The following is a 20,392-nucleotide window of genomic DNA, read 5'->3' on the forward strand; positions in this document are numbered from 1 at the left end:
TCTTTTTTTTTTTTTTTTTTTTTGCGGTACGTGGGCCTCTCACTGTTGTGGCCTCTCCCGTTGCGGAGCACAGGCTCCGGACGCGCAGGCTCAGCGGCCATGGCTCACGGGCCTAGCCGCTCTGCGGCATGTGGGATCTTCCCGGACCGGGGCACGAACCCGTGTCCCCTGCATCGGCAGGCAGACTCTCAACCACTGCGCCACCAGGGAAGCCCTAATTTCATTTTTTTATATGTAGCTGTCCAGTTTTCCCAGCACCACTTGTTGAAGAGACTGTCTTTTCTCCATCGTATATCCTTGCCTCCTTTGTCATAGATTAGTTGACCATAGGTGCGTGGGTTTACCTCTGGGCTTTCTATCTTGTTCCACTTTTTATGTTAAATCTTTTCACATGGGAATGTGCATGCGTTGTGGGACAGAGATGAAAATAACGATTGCCCCCTGGCTGTCAGTCTCACTCTCTGAGCTTTTACCCATCTTGTCTCAACTTTTCCCTGTGCCCTCCTCGTACCCCCATTTTTGGTTTGTTTGGTTTTGCTAGAGCATCTTTAAAACGATCCCAGGTGTCTTTTCATTTCATCCATGGCTATTTCAGTCACTGTGTTGAATGTCAACAGATACAGACTTGTGTTTTTTAGACATCGCCTCCGCGCAGCTCCCTGAGAGCACCCTTGCTGGCTCTCCACAGGCTCTTCACTGAGACTAGTTCAAGTAGGGTCCACACAGAGCCACACGCGACGTTCGTGTTAAGTCTGTGGTAATTTATAGCACTCCATTCTTCCCCTCGAGCCATTCATCTGTTGAAGAAACCAGTTCATCGGTCCCAAGGAATTTCCCGTGTTCTGCTCTGGCAGTTGCTGTCCTCATTGCTTTCCACGTGGCAGCAGCTAGCTCAGGGCTTCTCGGCCTTGGCTTCACTGACAACTGGGGCTGGGGCACTCTGTGGTGGGGCCATCCTGTACACCGTAGTCTGTTGGGCAGAGTCTCTGGCCTCCATCCATCAGATGCCAGGAGCAGCCCCCCACAACCAAGTCATGATGTCCTAAAATGTCTCTGCGCGTTGCCACTGTCCCCGGGGGCAGAGTCACCCAGTGGAGAACTGCAAGTGTAACTTGTTGCCTTACCCACTGCGCTTCCTACAGACTGGTCGCTAGACCTGGAGGTGGATTTCGTAAACCACTTCCTGTTGCTTCACCCTCGAAGTGTTCGTCTCCATGGGGAGAGAGAAGAGGATCCCAGCCGTAAGCTTCCTTCTCACCCTCGCCCCATCTTAGGGAAGAGGAGTTTCAGGCCAGGATTCACACCTTCTCCCCCAGGCCTGCCTGTTCCCCTGACCGTCACTGCCCTGTGCCCACCCTGTTTTTTCTTACATGCATCAACATCTTTATTAAACAGGCTTCTTCACCCAAGTTGCGCCCCCCGCATTGGGGAGCTGCCTGGGGGCTGAGTGACCTCAGGGCGTGGACGCCCCTGCCCTGCTGTGTTGAGGCCTCCCCGCTGCCCACCACTGCCAAGCCTCCCACCTCAGCCCTGGGCTCGCAGTCAGAGCATGACACTAGCAGTGACACTTGTCCCGAGCAGCTCCTGGTTTCATCCTCCCTGCACTGCTAATGGGAGATGGTGTTCTGCTACTCGGGGTGCTGACAGGGCCGGTGTGGGGATCGGTGCCTGCTGCTCAGGAGGTGCCACACTGGGCAGCTTGGCCCCGGGGGACGGCGTGACCTGTGAGCCTGCGATGTGAGCGACACAAGCCCTCAGAGGGTCTGAAGAGACTAAGCGTGTCGTGTGTAATGCTGCCAGCCTGGGGCATAGCCTGTGCATGTACCAAGTGTGACAGGCATGGAGATGGGCAGTGTTGTGCCTGGGGGGGGGCGGTGTCATGGGAAGTTACATTACCTGGTGGCTTGTTAATCACCGTCTGAGGGCTGACCCAAAAGCTTCTGAAGAGACAGGGAAGTGGGCATTGCCCGGGTAGTCCGTCAGTCCCTCTTGGTCCCTAAACATGTAGAGGAGGTAACAGGGTGGCAGGTACCCCTAACAAGCAGTGTGTCCCTGATCCTGTGAGCTGTCAGCCCCTGCAGGGAACAGCCAGCCAGAAGTCAAGGAAGGACCATGTTTGCACATTCAGCCCATACACCACCAGGGGCGTCCTAGCTGCTGGGGTCCAGGGCAGGCTGGGTGGGTCTGGAGGGTGACGCTGGTCCTACTATAAAGACACCTCTGCCTGTTTGCTCAGAAGACACTATTACCACATCTACTTTCTGAGAGGGCCCACGAACCCAGCGGGACCCCTATCTCCCTCATACCATGGCTGCCCTCAAACCTTGCCTTCTCGGGCTTCACTGGTGGCACAGTGGTTAAGAATCCGCCTACCAATGCAGGGGACACAGGTTCGAGCCCTGGTCCAGGAAGGTCCCACATGCCGCGGAGCAACTAAGCCCATGCACCACAACTACTGAGCCTGAGCTCTAGGGCCCATAAGCCACAACTACTGAGCCCACATGCCACAGCTACTGAAGCCCGTGCGCCTAGAGCCAGTGTTCCGCAACAAGAGAAGCCACGACAATGAGAAGCCCGTGCACCGCAATGAAGGGTAGCCCCTACTTACCGCAACTAGAGAAAGCCCGAGCACAGCAACGAAGACCCAACACAGCCAATCAATCAATCAAACAAAAAAACAAAAACCTTGCCTTCTCACCCACGGCTGCTGTCTCTGCCACCCTTGCAGCCTGCAGTCCAGCTCAGTGTCTCCGCTTCATCTCCTTACGCCATGTGCATTGTGCCCCTTACTTGTTCCTTCCATGTGCAGTCACGGCCATGTGGTGGTGTCCTCTCTGTGTCCAGCTGTCCCACTCTGTGAGGCATGGCCTGGGACCCTTGAGGCTCGGGAAGTACCCCTTGAGGGCAAGAACGGGTAAATGGTCCGACCAGGCCAGAGGTGCACGTTCAGCATGTCCAGAGGCAAGTGTGCGAGTCTGTCTGCTCCACGTCCCCAGAGCTGAGGTGCAGGGAGGTCCGGGTCAGCTCTGGCAGCAGGAGACCACGCCCTCCCAGATAATCTCCTGCAGTGGGTCAGATGGTGTCAGGACCCTGGGACAGTCTGCTCCCATCTCCCCCTCCTCCTCCTTGCCCCTGGTTGCCACCCATTTAGTGTTGCACATCCAAATCCCTCACTTCATTATTGTTATTTATGCCTTCAACTATCAATTATCTTTTATAGAAACATGATGAGAAAAAGGTCTTTCATGTTCATAAGTGTTCACCATAACCTGACAGTCTTCATCCTCTGTGAAGATCTGCATGTCCATCTGGTGTCACTCCCTTCCTCATAAAGAACTTCCAGAACCTTCCTTGTAATGCAGATCTGCTGCAAACAGACTCTCTCAGCCTTTGTCTGAACAAGTCTTTATGTCACCTTCTCTTTTCACTGTATATGGAATTCTGGGTTGGCAGTGTTCTTTCCTCAGTATTTTGAAGATGTCCTTCTGTGGTCTCTGAGCTTGTTTCTGACATTTGGCCTTGTGAGTGCTTCTCCGTTTGTGGTGCATCAGTCAGCCCGCTGCACTTGTTTCCTTATGGTGTGTTGCCACGTGGTTCTTTGTTTTCTGCTGGAGCTTCTTAGATCTGTGGATTTATAGTATTTGTCACATTTGGGGGTTTGAGGCCATTATTTCTTTGGCTATCATGCCCTTGGGATTCCAGTTACATGTATAATGGATTTCTTAGTACTGTCCCACAGTTCACCACGGCTTTTTTTGGTTTTTTTTAGTAATCTTTTTATTTTCCCATATGCACGCACACACGCATATCTACAGAGTTCTTGTCGGAGTGTGCAAGAGGCGTGGGAAGACAGTTTTCACCTAACATACGTTTCTGGGCCATGGCCCCGCACCGCCATCTACGCAGCACTCCATGGCGAGGTTCCAGAATGTCCCACGCAGCCTCACGGCGCTCATTGCCGTGGTGAGACATCTGGACATCTTCCTCATGTCCGAGCACTACTTCGGCTTTTCCGTGTTCCTACTCACACAGACTGGCCTTGGGCGCCCGTGGTAATACTCTTCCCCTCACGCTTCCCACGCCTGGATTTCCCACCGTCTAGGGCCATGGGCTGGCCTTCCTCACCTCCCACAGTCTTCAGACACGCAGCCGGGCTCACCAAGGCTTTGTTCATTTTCCTGTAGATTTTTTTCTGTGTGATTCATTTTGGGTAAATTGACATTACTTTGTCATCAGATTCACTAACCTTTTTTTCCACAGTGTTTAACGTTAATCCCACCCAGTAAGTATTTCATCAAGATACTGCATTTCTCAGCTCAAGAAGTTCCATGTGACTCTCCTCTGGTACTTCATATTCCTCTTCTCACCAGTTCAAGGTTCCCTTTAAGCCCTTGGGCATTTTAAATTTAGAATAGTTGCTCTAAAGTGAAACCCTTGCCTGATAATTCCATCTTCTCTGTCCTTTCTGGGTCTGTTTCCATTGACTGATTTTTCTCCTGGGTTAAGGTTCACATTTTTCTACAGCTTCACATGTCTGGAGAGTTTCGGTTTTTGGATACCGTGTGTTGTAGAGTCCGTGGGATTGTCTGCTGGATTTTATTGTCTTAAAGCGTGTCAGTTCTGCTGGCTGCTGGCAGGCAGTTTGGTTAGCAGTGGATCAGCTGATCTTGGGGAAGCTTGTTTTTGAAATTTCTTAGTAAGGGGAATAAGAGAACCCCTTAAATGAGGGCTGGTTTAGCTCCACTGCTGAGTGGTGCAGTGAGGACTCCTCTGGGCTGGCTGTCTATGGCGTCTCCTGGCCCATATCCCTGGGCTTGGGGCCCCACCCCAGGGAGAGACCTGAAGCCTTCCTGGGCAGCAGCTGAAGGCCCCGTGCAGGTGCCAGGAGCTGTCCCGCTGCACTGTCCCTACCTTCATGGGCCTCTGCCCGCACATGCAGTTCCTTCAGCCTCCCTGGAGGCAGTGAGCTGAGCAGTCCAGAGGCTCCCTTGGCCGTTTCCCTTTTTTCACATCTCTGGCCAGTGCTGCCTGCATTCACTTTGACAGCATTGTTGTGTGTTTTGTCCAGCACCCTAGTTGTCACCAGTGGATGGCTTGTCTGGTCCCAGGTGGTCTGTCTGGCCCTGACATGGGGGCCTGCTTGTGAAGAAACTGAGAAGATTCAACAGGACAGCTATCTGTCCATTCACCCCTCCATCCATCCAGTGAATATTTCCTGGGCTTGGGTGGCCCACCATGGCCTTCCAGTGGTGGAAAGGCCTGCCCCCTCTAAGTGGAGTGCAGGGCATGAGTCACCGGCCTAATCACCAAAATCTCCAGACAGAAGGTTGGAGGTGACTGCAGCAGACGTGGCTGTGTCCTCCTGGGGTCAGCCTACAAGTCCCTGAAGGGCTCAGAGAAAAGGAGGCTGCAAATGTGTGTACTACCCAGCACAGAGAACCTTGGAGGTGGCAGGTGGAGTTGGATCCCGGCCCTGTGTGGGTTTGGGCGAGTCATTTGACCCTCTCTGATACTTGAGGTTTGTGATGGAGTTTAGCAATAACAAGCCTAAAATGCAGCTCTTAGCCTGCGGCCTGCAGGATGTGTTCCTGGGTGCCATGTGCCCTGGTCCCGTGCTGCCCCCCCTGCTCAGGATGGCTCTGGGTTCCGAGCCTTCACCAGGCTGTTAAGTTAAGGGAAGTGCAGGCGGGCTGTTCCTCAGGGATCCTGGATCTTTGGCTTTCAGTGTGGCCTGCCTACAGGAGGTTGGAAGTTGCCGGCCTGGGGCCTGGAGGCTGCTCTGCCCAGGTTTACCTGGAGCCTTCGGGAACAGCCAGCATCAGACCTGCACAGTGTGCAGCACTGGTGGTAGACCACAGCCACTCCTACTCCCACCAGCCCAGCGGCCACCCACTGGAGTCAGGCACAGGCCTTTGATGGGTGGGGCTTGTGTCCTGAGCGCACCCAGTGGACACCCAGCAACCTCCAAGTGAGGGTCCCTGTTGGCGTCCACTGCAGCTTGCTGATTGGAGCGGGAATTAGCCCAGATGGTCCTGTCCTGCCTTGTTTAACAGCAGAGGGTGGAAGTGGGGCCATGGCCCCAGGTGCTGGAAGGCACCTCTGTCACTGTGAGCGACCCATATGGCAGGGTTTCCAGAGGGGCCCACGGCACTTGGGGTTACCCCTCAGACTACCTGCCCCACTTTGAACCTGACTCAGAAGGAAGGGAGAGAGCCGATAAGTTATCACGTGACCAGCTTCCTTCGGGAAGTTTGTTGGAGGTGACAGGGCTGGATGCACTTTGAGTAATTCAAATAAAGTGTATTTGCTTCACAGTAAGCACCTGAAAACTTTTGTTTAAGAAGATAGAAACCTTACTTTGATCTGAAACAGATCTCCATTTCAAGTAGCCCCTGTGCCACAACAAAACAGTATGTGCCAAAGGCCACTTTGGTGGATGTTGAAGACGCACAAGTAGTTTTCAAGTACATTTTAGAACGCTTTAGAAAATTCTCTTTTCTTAAACCTTCTTGTAACAATTTTAATTTTGTTGGGCTTCATTAAAATGCTGTTGGGGCTCCGAGCAGGGAGTCTGTGACAGGTGGGATGGTCACGTGCCAGTGTGCAGGACACTCCAAAATCAGAGACTCTTGCAGCCCTTGGAGAGGTGCCCTGGCCAGTGCCTGTGTTTCCTCCTGGAAACCGGATGGGGGGGACACAGTGGTGAGCAGGCAGCTTACCTTCAGGCACCCTATGTGGAAAGGTGTGCAGAAAGGGGCAAGGCTGTCGCCCCCAGGACAGAGGAGAACTGATGGGCGAGAGCCACAGCCAGCTTAGGCAGCTGCATTAACCCAGATCACTGAGGGTGGGCCCTCTGGTGCCAGCAGATGTGCTTTTGACTGCTCTTGGTCGCCAGCTGTTAGGCGGCATGGGCTGAGTGCCATTAGAATACACCTCAGGGGAGGGAATTCCCTGGCGGTCCAGTGGTTTGGACTCTGTGCTTTCACTGCTGAGGGCCCGGGGTCAATCCCTGGTCAGGGAACTAAGATCCCACAAGCTGCGAGGTGCAGCCAGTCAGTCAGTCAGTAAACAAACAGACAGCTGTGGAGCAACTAAGTCCGTGCGCCACAACTACTGATCCTGCACTCTAGAGCCCACATGCCACAACTATTGAAGCCCGCGCGCCTGGAGCCCGTGCTCGGCAACAAGAGAAGCCACTGCAATGAGAAGCCCGTGCACCGCGACGAAGAGTAGCCCCTGCTCACCGCAACTAGAGAAAGCCCGTGCACAGCAACGAAGATCTGACGCAGCCAAAAATAAGTAAATAAATAAATAAGTAAATTTATAAAACAAACAAATGAACGTACCTCAGGGGAAGTCCCTGGCGGTCCAGTGGTTAGGACTCTGTGCTTTCACTGTGGAGGGTGCAGGTTCCATCTTTGGTCAGGGAACTAAGATCCCATAAGCCGTGGAGCGTGACCCAAAAAAATGGAAAAGAAGAAAAAAGAATACACCTCAGTCATTGACCAAGTGTCATTGACTCCTCTTTTTGTTCTAAAGTCTTCCAAATGGGGGCTCTTGTCCCCTGTGCCGGCACAGGGGCTGGTGGAATTTAGACAGGTCTTGGCTTGGTGTCTTTTTTGCTAATGGCGATAGACAGGTGGCCCATCACCTACGTGTATATATGCGCGTGTGTGTGCGTGCGCGCGTGCGTGCAGACACACGCACGCACAGTGGTATGAGTGAAGTGCTCTGTTATTGACGAGAAGGACCTGGCCTGATCCTCCTACTGGAGGGAGGAGACACCACAAGAACCCATGTGGCCTGGACCCTGGTTCTATGATGAAAGTCAGGCGGCATGGGGACACGCACTTGAAGCCAGCCCTCCTGGCATAGTGGAGGAAGCTTGTGCTTTTAGGCCTCTTGGCTAACTTCTCTCCAGTATAAAGTCTTATTCTCAGTGCCCTTGGGGATTGAATGACTTTGTGAGAAATAACTTGCTTGACAACTAGGCCAGTTAAATGCTTCACTAGATGGCCCACAGGGAGTGTGTGATCCAGGGGGAGGATGGCCCACCACACCATCGAGTCAGCCAGGCACCAGGGGGGCTGACCTGGTGGAGTCTGTTCTGGGAAGGTGCACCCTTCTTAGTTCCTCTCCTTCTCTACCTAAATCCGGGCTCGTGTCATTGCTGACGGCATGGCCCCTGTCCCCCAAGCCCCTGGAACACAGAGGCCTTGCTGTGTGTGGATGGCAGACACACATGGTGCTATGGTTAGCCCCGAGCTGAGTCTTGCATGGAGGTCTGGACCGAGAGACCTGGGGCCACGAGAACCAAGTCCTGCATGCTCTCTACTACCATGGTGTCCCACGTCTCTGCTCCGGGCTTTGCACTTGCTGTTCCCTGGCCAAGAACACCCTGACTTCCTAGCTTTCATGATCAGGTGATGTCAGTAGAGAGCTCCGTAATGATGACAGACAGGGTGGCTTTACCTTGACGCTGTCTTTGCTGTGTTCTTGTGTGTTCTGCTGTTTCCCTTCCACCCACTTTACATCACTCTTGCACTGAAAATGGTTAACAGACGGGAGTCTCTCCCCATGTTCAGGTGGTGTTCCTCAAAGCCCACACGAGTCTTCAGAGAAAGACCCTCTGTATGCCCCCTAGGGCAGGTCACAGCATTATGGAGGTGTCATTTATAACCCATAGAACTTCCCCATTTTAGGTGTGTAGTCAGTGAGTGTTAATGTTCCACCCAAGAAGTTCCCTCCAGCCCGTCTGCAGCCACTCCCCACTTCCAGGCACTCAGTGATCTTTAGTTTTGCCTTTTCTGGAACTTTATATAGATGGAATCATCCATCGTGTGGTGTTATATGTTGGGCTACTCTCACTTAGCTGGTGGCTTTGAGGTTCGTCCATGTTGTGTCCATTAGGAGTTCGTTTCTTTGTATTTCTGGGTAGTATTCTGTTGTTTCTCTGTCCACCAACTGATGGACATTTGGGTTGTTGGCTATTTTTTGAATAGTAATTCTGCTATGCACATTTATGTATGTTTTTGTGCAGACATATATTTTCATTTCTCTTGGGTATACCCCTAGGAATGGAATTGCTGGGTCATGTGGTAAGTCTGTGTTTAACCTTTTAAGAAACTGCCAGACTTTTCTACAGCACCTTGTATGTTCACACCAGTAAGGAACGAGGGTTCTGGGGTGTCGTCTTTTTTCTTTTAGCTATCCCAGTAGGTGCCTGCTCCATCTCTTCCTCACTGATGAGTAAGGGCTTCTGCCGTGCTTATTGGCCACCTGCAGGTCTTCTTTTTGATCTCTGTCTTTAACCCATTTCCAAGCAAAGGCCACTTAAATGTTGCATCTCCAGGGGCCCAGCTAGGTGGGGCCCCCACTGGTGCTGCTCCTCTAGTACTCTGAACAGCAGCCCAGGCATTGGTCTTGTTGTGGTTTGTGGGGTGGGTCATCTGGTCCTGAGCCTGCTTTGAAGGGAGCCTGGCCCCTGTCTCAGCAGCACAGTGGCCCTTGTGCCTGCAGGGGCTGGAGCAGCACAAGGGGCTGGAGGACCTCCCATATCTGCCGGCCTGGTGGTGAGGGGTGTTGTGCTTTAGAAGTGTGGGGTGGTTTCTGGGGTGTCAGATCCCATGGAGGTAAGTGCTGGAGCTCCGTGTGACCTCTCAGGTCTGCTCCAAATGGCAGAGTCCTTGGAGATCCTTGGCAAAAGGGGAGGCTCCTGGTAAGCAAAGTGGGGTGAGTGTGTGGCCCACAGGGTCCAAGCTGGCTGAGCCCTGTCTCCCTCACATGCCTACAGCCCTCGGCCCAGTGGCTGACGGGGTCACGGGCACCGAGAGGCCAGTCTGCCCATTGGTTGGTTCTGCCCACGTATATGTAGCTCCTCTACCCACCCAGGGCTTGCAGTGGGCCTGACATTCTGGGTGGGGAGCAGACAGGCAGCCACTCTAGACGCTCTGAGAGAGGTGTGGGGGGCCCAGGTGGGAGAGCCTCCCCTCCCTCTAGGGGGCGCTAGGGTGGAGACCTGAGAGGTGGACTCTGATGGAGGTGGGAGAGCCCAAGACTTCGGCACCCTGTGGAGGAACTGGGGAGGACGGTGGGCACAGAGGCCAATTTGGGCCCTGTGGGTTTGGGGGTAGAGGGAAGGGGTTGTGGTGACAAACCAGCACCATCCTGTCGGGTGATGTCTGCTACACAGAAGGCGGGTGCTGAGGGCCCCAAGATAGATGAGAAAGAGAGGTGCAACCCTCCATCTGGATCCGTGTTCTTTCTAAAATTCCACCAGAAGGCTGATCTCTGAATAGCTAAAGCTTAAATTATTTTGAGTTTTTTGGTGTATTTTTTCTTGTGACATTTGGAAATTCCGCCACTCCAAGTGCAGTGACAAGCTGCTCTGAAGCTGTGACGTGGGAGCTGGGCAGGCGTTGGGCTCTGTCCTGCCAGGGTGTTGGGGGGCAGGGCGTCACCTCATCAGCCTGCCTCCTGGCTGGTGGTGCTCACCCACCCCGATTCCTTTCCAGCGGGGTGTCTCTGAGGCAGGATGACCTGGGCTGATGTTGGTTTGGGGAGAATGGTGAAGGGGGGCTGCCCATTGCCTGTATCTTCACTCTTGCCTCTCATGTGTACCTTCAGCCCTGGCCCCTGTGCCATCTGAGGAACTCCTATTGATCCTTCAAAACCCTGGTCTGGTAACCTTTCCTGTAATTTTCAATATGTGTCAGTTTATTTTCACCCCTCCTGAAAACACTGTCCTTATCTGGCTCCTTGTATGACTGGGAAGTGAGTCTTTGGATTTCCAGCTATCTTTATTGACATTTTTCCATCTTGCTTTTTTTTCAGGACTCTGTTTCACTGAGACCTTCGATCCGATTTCAAGGAAGTCAGGGGGTGAGTCTTTTTTTGGTCTTAATCATATTTAGAATTGTGGAGCTGGTGTGCTCCCTGCCCTGTTAGGGCTTGCTGGGCACAGCAGCCGGCTGGGAGCAGTGTTTTAGCCCCATCCACCTTTGTGCCAGGCTGGGCCCTGTGCTGAGTCAAGGTCTGCCTCTGGTTGCCTCCAGGCTGGTCCTGTGGCTGGGGCCACACCAACAGGCCATCTGTGGCCTGAAGGCAGCTCTCCTGTCCAGTGGCTCCTCAGTCTCTCTCACTTCCTTCCTGTGGCCGCCAAACCCCTGTTCTGACCTGATCTCTTTGCTGATTCAAAACTATGGCCCCAGAGCCCAAGCAAGCCTGGAACTGTGCCCCCCCAGGGTGGGACACTTGTCTCTGTCGGTGGACCTGGGACCATGGGTGTTTGTCTGGCTTTTGGTAGTGGGCAAGGGGTTATAGAAGCTCAACATTCCCATTTCTTCGTGAAAGTTATTTGATTCTAAAGACAAATTGGGGAATGGAAGAAAGGGTGGGTTGTCCATAATCCTTACCCCGCCAGGTCTTAGGACCCCCATATTGTCAACCCACCAAAGGTGCTTTAGAACACTTTGGTTTTTCTTCTAGTCTTCATTACAAGTCTTTTTTTCTTTGTTTGTTTTTAAATCTGAAGAGTTGCCACATGTGTCTAAGTCAGTTTCCACCTGACAGCCTGCTGGCTTCTTACAGAACCAGGGGTTCTGTGGGTTTTGCCCCAGTCAGCATGCTCCAGAGAGATGGAGCCTTGAGGAGATATGTGTCTGCATGTGCAGATACATTGATACCAAGAGATTTACTGCAAGACATTGACTCCTGTGGTAGTGGGGCTGATGAGTCTGAATTCCATGGGGCAGGTAGGAGCTGGCACTGGGGTTCATAGGCGTGCTTCTTCCTCCTCAGGGAAGCCTTAGTTTCCTTCTTAAGGCCTTCAGCTGATTGGATGAGGCCCACCCAGACCATGGAGGGTCATCTCCTTAAAGTCAGCTGGTCGTGGGTATCACTGCATCTACAGAATACCTCCACGGCACACCCAGATTACCATTCATAGAGTCACTGGGGGCTGTGGCCTGGCCAGGGGGACACACAAACTGACCATCACACCAAGACCAGTCAAGGGCGGTGAGATGCCCTTAAAGGCCCCAGGGCCCTCCCCCCGACCCCACCCCCAACCCCCGTGCCTCCTCTGGGGCTTCCTCCGCACCTTCATTGGCCCCATCAGTCTTCTGCCGGTCACCCTTTTGCAGCCTCCACTTTATCTTCCCTGAGACATTTCCCCAGGGGTTGGAGGTCAATGCTGGGCTTGCTGCCAGACTGGTCCAGTGGCGCCCTCTTGTGGCCCATGATCAGGTGCTAAGTCTGCCCCTTATGACCTCTGGACCTTGTCCTTCTCCTCCTGGGCATTGATGGAATGTGACCATTCCTCCCAGCCAGGTGTGAGAGGCCTGGCCTGGTGCCAGGCACACAGCAGACTCTGTCCTGGCCAGGCCATATCTGCATGGTCACTCAGAGCGGTGGAGGGGAGGAGGCAGGGTGCCTCGCTCTCCGCTCCCACTTCTCCTGGTCGCTCTGTACACTCCACCTGTGAGGTTGGAAAATAGAGTAGGAGGCTGGTGGCTGGAGTTGGGCAGCCTCATTCAATGTTCCTGATGCTTGGGCTGACTCGATGTTCTGGACCCCATTTAGGCTGACAGGGCCCACTTCCCAGAGGCCCATGAAGCTGGCACACTGAAGATTGAGACCCTATTTGCTCCTTAGCTCAGGGACCTTGGCTAGATCTTCTCCCTCTGTCCCTTGGCCTCCCTGCCCAGGAGATGGGCCACCCACCTCAGGGGTTGTATGCAGGTTAATAACATGGCCTTAGGAGAACCAGAGTCCTCCCTGCAGTCCAGAACCCGCTCACTCAGTTCCTGGTGCTAATCCCCACCTGATGTGAATGCAGTACGGCTGGCGTAGGGTCTCGGTGTCACTCAACTCCTGGGTTGGGAGTCACATCCAGTCCAGCCACCCCCCCCCGCCTGTGCTGTGAGTGCCACAGAGCTGGGTGCTGTTCGGCTGGGCCCTGGTGTTGGCTGGTTCCTTGGGGCGACTGTGTGGCATTGCCAGGTTCCCCGGAGAGCCTGGCCCCACCTGTAGCACGTCCATGATCTAGGGCATCGTCTTCAGAGCAAAATGCTCACCTTTGTTTCATTTGCCGTGTACATGTGTGTTCTCTGCCCCCTCACAGACCCTGAGCTGGCTGACCTGGGCCCCTCTGCCATCAGGGGTCACTTCTAACGTGTCAGCCCCTGACAGCTGGTGAAGCGTCAGGCTGCAGAGGGGGAAAGAAAACCCCACTTGGCCGGCTGCAGCCCAGCACTCTTCAGTTGATGAAAAAAGAAAGAAAGGGAAGTAGGGTTGGCATCCAGTGCTGTTGAAGGCATTTCCATGTGCTGCAGCAGGAACCCAAACGGCAGTTTACAGAATGAGGTTTGGTGGCACTTGTCAAGGGCCTTTGACCGGTGTCTCTGTGATCTACGAGCCAACTCTGCGGAAATCATTAGGGATGTGCACAAGATTGAGCCACGGGGGTGCTTGTTGCAGTGTCACGGGGATAACTTGGAAAGCCCGGGCAGGTGGGCGGGCAGGTGGGCGGGCGTTGTGCACTCCCGCTTCCCAGGGCCCCCAGTGTTCGGGAGCGGCTCTCGAGAAGGAAATAGGTGCTTAGAAAGCGCTGTGGGTTTGGGGTTGAGGAAGCTGGGGCCTCCCAGTGGGCGGAAGAGGCCACTACAACTCTTAGGAGTGTATTCAGCTGCGCAGTAGTAACTCTTTACCCAAAATATATTTTATTCTGAGGGTTCCCTGGAAAAGAAAAATAATGAAAACAAACGTTCTCTGAAAACCCCTCTGGCTAGAGAGAGCCTGGCTAGTCAGTTTGGTTCCTGCGTGTGCCTGTTTTGTCTTGTTCTTACCTGACTGGAATACCAAGTGCTCCCCACCATTTATCCCCCACCCAGCTCGGGACTTGATTTGTCTCATCGAAGCTCCCACCTGCACCGCAGACAGAGCAGGCCCCGCAGGTCTGGGGGAGGGCTGCCGGCCTGACTTGGGACAGATTTCAAAGGGGGTTGATTTAAGGGCTCTGGCAGGGACTCGACCTACTCGCAGCGGAACCAACACCCCCTCTTGGGCCTCAGGCCTCAGAGGCGGATGTCAGTCCCTCAGGTGCCCAGGACCATTTGGGATGGGACAGGCTGTTTGTTGCTCCAGGTCCATCTGTCGTCTGTGCACACAGACACATGCTTAAGTTTATGGCAACTCCCTCTGCTTCCCCATAACCAGGAGTTGGGGCTAACATCAGATATGCACCCAAACCTGCCATGCTCGGGCCAGCTGAGGGCCACGTGGTGGTCCCCACGGGACAGCCGAGACTTGGTCCAGAAGGCACACGTACTGCTAAGCGGGGGCCAAGTTTCGGAACGTGTGTCGAGCTCTCTGCTGTCACAGAGAAAGCCGCGCGTTCCTGAGCCATTCATGTCCAGCTGGCTGGTTTCCCTGCTGGTTTCCAGTGACTGGTAGCCATTAACCAGCATCATTAACCAGCAGCAAAACAGCCTGTTAACCAGAGGATTCCATAGGCGGTGGTGCCACAGAGCTGGGGAGGGCCTGGGGCTTCAAGACCCTCCAGTGCCAGGCTCCAAGCAAGCCTCCCCTTCCCACCGTCCTGCAGCCCCAGTAGCTGCACAGACCCTCCTCCGGACTCTGTGCTGTGCCCCCGCCTCCAGGATTTTGGAAGTGGCCATACGTACCCATGTGGAAAAGGTTCTCACAGGGTAAAAGGATCACAGTGAAGGTTCCACCACACCCCTGCCCAGAGAGAAACACGGTTGCATCAGGACTCATGCTGTACGTACCCTGTCCTTTCCTCTTAGGGGCGATAGCCTGATGGGGACTGTGGCAGTCATGGCAGCCACTGCCCTTCGAGCAGACTGAGATGGAAAAATGCCACCTGGGGAGGCCTGGTCTCTGCCAGAGCCAGGATGTGGTGAGGGAGAGGATCAAGGTCAGGATGGAGGAAGAGCCACCCTTGTTGGGGTTCAGGCTCCATCGGAAGTGCCTTTTGATTTTTCTGACTTTGTGGTGCACAGTCTTCCTCCCGCATTCTGGGCAACTGCATCAGTGTGTACCTGGCTGCGGGTGCATCTCCCACAGTGACCCTCAGAAGCATCTGAGTGCTGGGTGTTCAGTTACTTGGATAATGGAGAACAAAAGTCACATCTGCAAAGGAATGTGCATACAACACAGGGTGGCTACTAGTGCTGGATGAGATGCTGCACACGCACTGGAGCGTGTGCGTGTGTGTGCGTGCGTGTGCGTGTATACGTGTGTGTTTTCCTGCCCGAGGTGAGTGATAGCAGGCAGTCTGGGTTTGATTGTTTTAGATGCTGAGTGTGAGCTGCTCCATCTCTTTTTGACCCTCATAAAGAAACAGGTGGCTGTGTTGAGATTAGGGCCTGCGTGGCTGGCCAGGGCCGACCTGGCATTGCCACCCTGCTGGTCTCCTCCATGGACTTTGGCCTCACCTGCCACTGGGTGTGTGTCCTGGGTGGGCCCTGCCCCTGAACTGCATTGACAGGATCATGCTGGAGGGCCAGGAGGGAGTGCTGGACAGACCCCAGCTGGGTGGCTGGGTGGAGCTGGGCCAACGGGGCAGCCTTTCTCCTGGGCAGCATTCATCCTGGGGCGGGGAGGGGGGAGACAGGGATGATCATCGGCCCAAGGTCATTTGCAGTCCTTGGACGGCTGGTGCAGACTGTCCCTCTCCCCCAGGCCAGGCTCTTCCTGCCCTGAGCGGCTGTGCCTGGGAGCCACCCTGTGACGCCTTGGCTCTCAATGTGCACGGCGGGGGCCTCTCTTTGGAGCAGGGACTGGCTGTGCATCGAGGGGGTCCTGCAGCATTTTGAGCCAGCCCTGGGTTGTGTGACCTCCCAGCTTCCCTCATGGGTCTACACACCACCCTGAGGGCTGGGGCAGGGGAGCTTCATCCCTCCCTGTGGCCCAAGCTGCTGTGTCCTTGCTCTTACGGACAAGGCTCAGACAGGCTGAGCTGCCTGCAGTCACATGTGACAGCTGGGCACAGGGCAGGGGGGATTCAGCCCTGAGCCGCATTCTGTCCAGCGCTGATGAGGCGTGTTAGTGTCCTCACACCACCAAAGAGGAGACGTGCTCGCCTTGGCCTGCTGGGCCAGTGCGACAGCCCAGGAACAAGGCCTGCTGCCCCCTCACCCCCAGTGCTGCCCCTTCTTGTTGACCACTTGTGACTCCACCTTGTGTGTCTGCCTAGCTGTGATGAGCTCCTGTGCTCAAGCCGAGGGATAACTTTAAGGCTGGTCACCTCTGGTGACAGGGTTCTGGAGGCCCTTCCACTGCCTGCACAGGGACTGGCAGCCGGAATGTGAGGTTTTCCTGTGTTTTTCAGCAGCTGCTGGCCTTCACCCAGTGTGGGCAGGGGGCCAGAGGGTCGGCCTGGAATAAAGTGGCCTCTGGATGTCCTGCCTACGCTGAGCCCTGCACTTTGGCCAGGACTAGTGCTGTCTGTCGGTCTGTCAGCCAGGCCGTCTGTCTGTTCTCTCTGGCGGCTGTGGCTTTGCCTCGCTAGGCTACAGTGGTGCTCTCTGAAGTTGGGGTTACATAAACCATGGCACACGCATACCCTGTCATGGTTGATTGGGGGCAAGTGCTGCCCATCTGTGAGCCCCTCGGGGCCCGTGCCTGCCTTATTCACAGACACCCAGGTGGAGTCAGCGTTCGGCCTGGAGGAGGTGGAAAGGGCGTTGCCAAGTGGGAGTGCGGGTCAGGGCATCTCAACCTCTCAGCATGCCCTGCCCACTGCTGACGCTGACCCCTCTTGTCTCATCTCATCTTTATGGTTGTCCTGAACCAGATCAGCCCTATTTGGTGGGGAAACTGAGTCATGGCCCAGCTTGGGGTGGGGTCCTTGCCTCTGGTTGTGTGCTGAGTGCTCTGTGCTCCTCAGACTGAGTTGCCATTGCTGCTTAGAAACCAGACACAGGACTCCACCCCCGCTGCCACTGCATGAGAACCCAGGACCCACCAGCAGCCTGTCCATGGTGACACGCTGGTCCTGTCACTGTCGGGAAAACAAAGGTGTGTTTCAAAGGAATGTGGTTGCACATTCCCACTGTAAGGGGCATGCTTCAGGGATGGGCCTGGGTTCTGTGCTGGCCCATCCTGTGGTCCCCTCTGTGCTGTGGACCCACCGGTGATGTCCCCCCCTCTCCACGCAGCACATCTCCATCCCCCAGCCTGACTGCCCCACGGAGCCGCGGACGTTCTCCTTCTACCTCTCCAACATCGGCCGTGACAGCCCCCAGGGCAGCTTTGACTGCATCCAGCAGTATGTCTCCAGGTGAGCCTTGCTCAGGCTGCCCCAGGTCTCCCAGTGGGCAGACCCGCCTCCCCTGACTTCCACTGTGGCGTCCCCTGCCGCAGCCTGCTGTGCAAATGTTTACCCACCACCTCCAGCCCCAGCGCCCCTTCTTCCCCTTCTCAGGTGAGCTACCCTGGCTCCTCGCAGTGTGTCCAGGGCACAGGTCTAGGTCCTGGCGTGCCACCTGTGGCCCAGGGACCTGGGTTCCCTTGTTTCTTTCGGGTCAAGATGTGCCTTGAAGAAACCCTGTTGCCCAAGTCAGCACCAAACCACATTTCTTGGGCATGGGGGTGGTGACCATCTCTCCCGGTCATCCCAGGTGCTCATCTCGGCTTCTGGCCCCTTGTCTTGCAGCCATGGGGATGTCCACCTGGACTGCCTGGGCAGCATCCAGGACAAAATCACAGTGTGTGCCACCGACGACTCCTACCAGAAAGCACGGCAGAGCCTGGCACAGGCTGAGGAGGAGACACGGAGTCGAGGCGCCATCGTCATCAAGCCCGGAGGCCGTTACCTGGGTGAGGATCAGGGGCCTGGGGCTCCACCTGTGGGGGTCTTGTACCTGCTGGGCAGCTGTCGGGGGAGCAGGAGAGACTCAGGGCCCATCCAGACCAGGAGCGGGAGTGATGGGTTGACAGAGGTAGGATGAGCTGGGTCAGTGTTGGGTCAGGACGGAAGGTCCTTCCTGGGTGGCATCTGCTGCCTTCTGAACCCAAGATGGACTAAGGGGCCCGAGAATTCCAGGCATTCTGAATCTCAGAGCTCCTCTCCCAGGCTGTAGCCTCAGGGACCTCTACCCATCATGGAGACTCACCCTACATGAAGCCAGAGCTTCGGTCTGTCCTTCAGCTGCCATCCCTGCCCTCACCTGCCCAGATGTCTCCTTCCCAAGACCGACGTGGCCGGGGCAAGGTGCAGATGACGAGATGCACCCTATGGCGGGCAGCCTGCTGCTGTGTTGGGGCCAGCGAGGGACCGTAGGGTGGAGACCAGGAAGGAAATGCATTGATCCCTGTTCACTGGGAAGTCTCCGGCCCCTCAGCATCTGCTTGGAAACAATTTCAGTGAAGTCGAGACACTGACATTAAAAGTAGGGAGAAAAGTACTATCTATTTAGAAAGCTCCATCATCTTGCTGTAGTCATCCTACCTCCTGGATGCAGATGGAGTTAAAGAGTCATTGGAATTCGTTGCCAGGCAAGAAAGGCCTGAGAGAGGTGTGAAACGGCTTACAGCAAGGGAGAACCTTGATGGCTTTTGGGGTTTTTTTCTTCTTTAAGGAAAAGCAAGAGCGTTTCACATTGCTCCAAAGAGCATGCGATTTTCCTTGCTTGGCAGTGGGGTTGGCTCTGAATGAAACCCCAGACGGTGCAGGAATCCATCCTGCCTGTCAGCGCTGGGCCCCAGTGGATGTGGCTGTAAGTGACCAGGGAGCCTGGGCCCTGGGCTGTAAGCTGCCCAAGAGGTGCCAGCTAAAAGGGCTTCAGAGCCTGCTTTTGCTTCAAGATGCAAATGTGGACATTTGTACACATTTTAATAAATTTTGGGTGGGTCTTTCAGCCAAAAACTTGGTCCAGAATTCGTCTTACGGTGCCATTTTGGGTACCGTGAAGGTTTTTGCAGTAGTTTACGTTCTGGTAGAAACGCTCGTGTCCTGGCCTCTTAAGCCACCGACGTGCACGTCCTGGGTGTGTCAGGCCTCTCCCCCCACCCCATGTCGGCCCTTCAGATGGGTCCTCTGGGGACGAAGTGTGGCCCCGAGGATTCTAAAAGCACTTCTTCCCTCTGTTCATTTGACAAATCAGATTTGAGGGATACATGCAAAAGGAAGTCGTCGTGGAGAGGTTTCTGGCCCGAGGATTCAAGATGCGCTGACTTCGCTCAGCGGTCCTCCTTCCTGCAGTGGCAGGGGCGCCGTCCAAGGTGGAGTTAATGACTTAGGAGTGGAAGCACCCTCCCTCGAGAGCAGTGCTGGAGGCTCCATGGAGGATCCCCTTGTACGTCTCTGTTTGCAGCAAGAGGGTGGAGGATCGGCCTGCTGCCCCCGGGCCTCCGAGCACAGCCAGGTCTGCCCAAGGAGCACTTGCCAGGGCCACAGCTGGGGAGCTGCTCACACCCTGGGGTCTCCAGAACAGCTGCCCAAGTGGCCCTGACGCCTTTATTTTCTTCTCCTTTTTCATAAAAGAGAATGGCGGATCCTATGGGACCAGCATAGTGCTGTGAAGTTCAGGCTCTGGGTGCCTGCCTCTGGCAGTTCTGGGACCCCCTTGTTAACATCGGCCCCCTCTCCGCATATAGGTCAGGTGTTTTGGGTCCGCAGGATGTAGGCTGCCCATGATGAAGTCAGTTAAGGCTCTAAGCCTGCTTCTATTTCCTGTAGCTCCCGCTTCTGAGACTGTGGGGCCCTGCAAGTGCCCACTGAGCTGTCTGTGGTCAGCAGGTGGCAGTCGCGGCCGCCCAAGGGCCCCACTGAGCAGGTGGGGCTGGACGAGGCTTGAATTGCCTTCCTCTTGGGCTTAGTGAGAGCTTGGGCCTGTCGGCCATCGGCCGTCCGCCATCCACGGGTGTCCACGAGCTCGCTCAGGAACTTGGCGTTGGCCCCAGGCAGTGGGACACGGTGGCCACTCCCTCACCCCTTCCAATCCCTAATGCCTGGCTCTTATTGCAGGCAAAAAGGTTCAGTTTCGGAAACCGGCCCCGGGGGCAGTGGATGCTGTGCCCTCCCGGAAGCGGGCGACCCCTGTCAACCTGGCAAGCGCCATCAAGAAGACCAGCACTGGCAGCGTTAGCGGGGGCAGCGGGGTGTCTCAGAGGCCCTTCCGTGATCGGGTGCTGCACCTCCTGGCGCTGAGGCCCTACCGGAAGGCGGAGCTGCTGCTGAGGCTGCAGAAGGACGGCCTGGCCCAGGCGGACAAGGACGCACTGGACGGCCTCCTCCAGCAGGTGTGTGCTTGCCCTGGGCTGGCCTGGGCTGCGCATGTGGCACTCACTGTCCAGGGCCCTCCTCCTTACCAGCTGTGGACACACAGGCAGTGGGCGTAGCACAGGGGATCCAAGACTTCAGTTG

General features: G+C 55.2%; 1 protein-coding gene across 5 annotated transcripts in view; it reads left to right on the forward strand.

The window, feature by feature from the left end:
- ELL (elongation factor for RNA polymerase II) overlaps positions 1-20,392 on the forward strand; it is an 81,076-nt gene that overhangs the window by 41,377 nt on the left and 19,307 nt on the right. For all 5 annotated transcript variants that reach the window (XM_028483541.2, XM_028483542.2, XM_028483543.2 and 2 more), the window contains 4 exons: positions 10,834-10,881; positions 17,184-17,305; positions 17,681-17,844; positions 19,994-20,268. In XM_028483541.2, the coding sequence (XP_028339342.1) occupies positions 10,834-10,881; positions 17,184-17,305; positions 17,681-17,844; positions 19,994-20,268 (609 nt within the window). The remainder of the gene's footprint in view (positions 1-10,833; positions 10,882-17,183; positions 17,306-17,680; positions 17,845-19,993; positions 20,269-20,392) is intronic.

The sequence above is a fragment of the Physeter macrocephalus genome, unplaced genomic scaffold (assembly GCF_002837175.3).
Source record: "Physeter macrocephalus isolate SW-GA unplaced genomic scaffold, ASM283717v5 random_44, whole genome shotgun sequence".
Taxonomy (NCBI): domain Eukaryota; kingdom Metazoa; phylum Chordata; class Mammalia; order Artiodactyla; family Physeteridae; genus Physeter; species Physeter macrocephalus.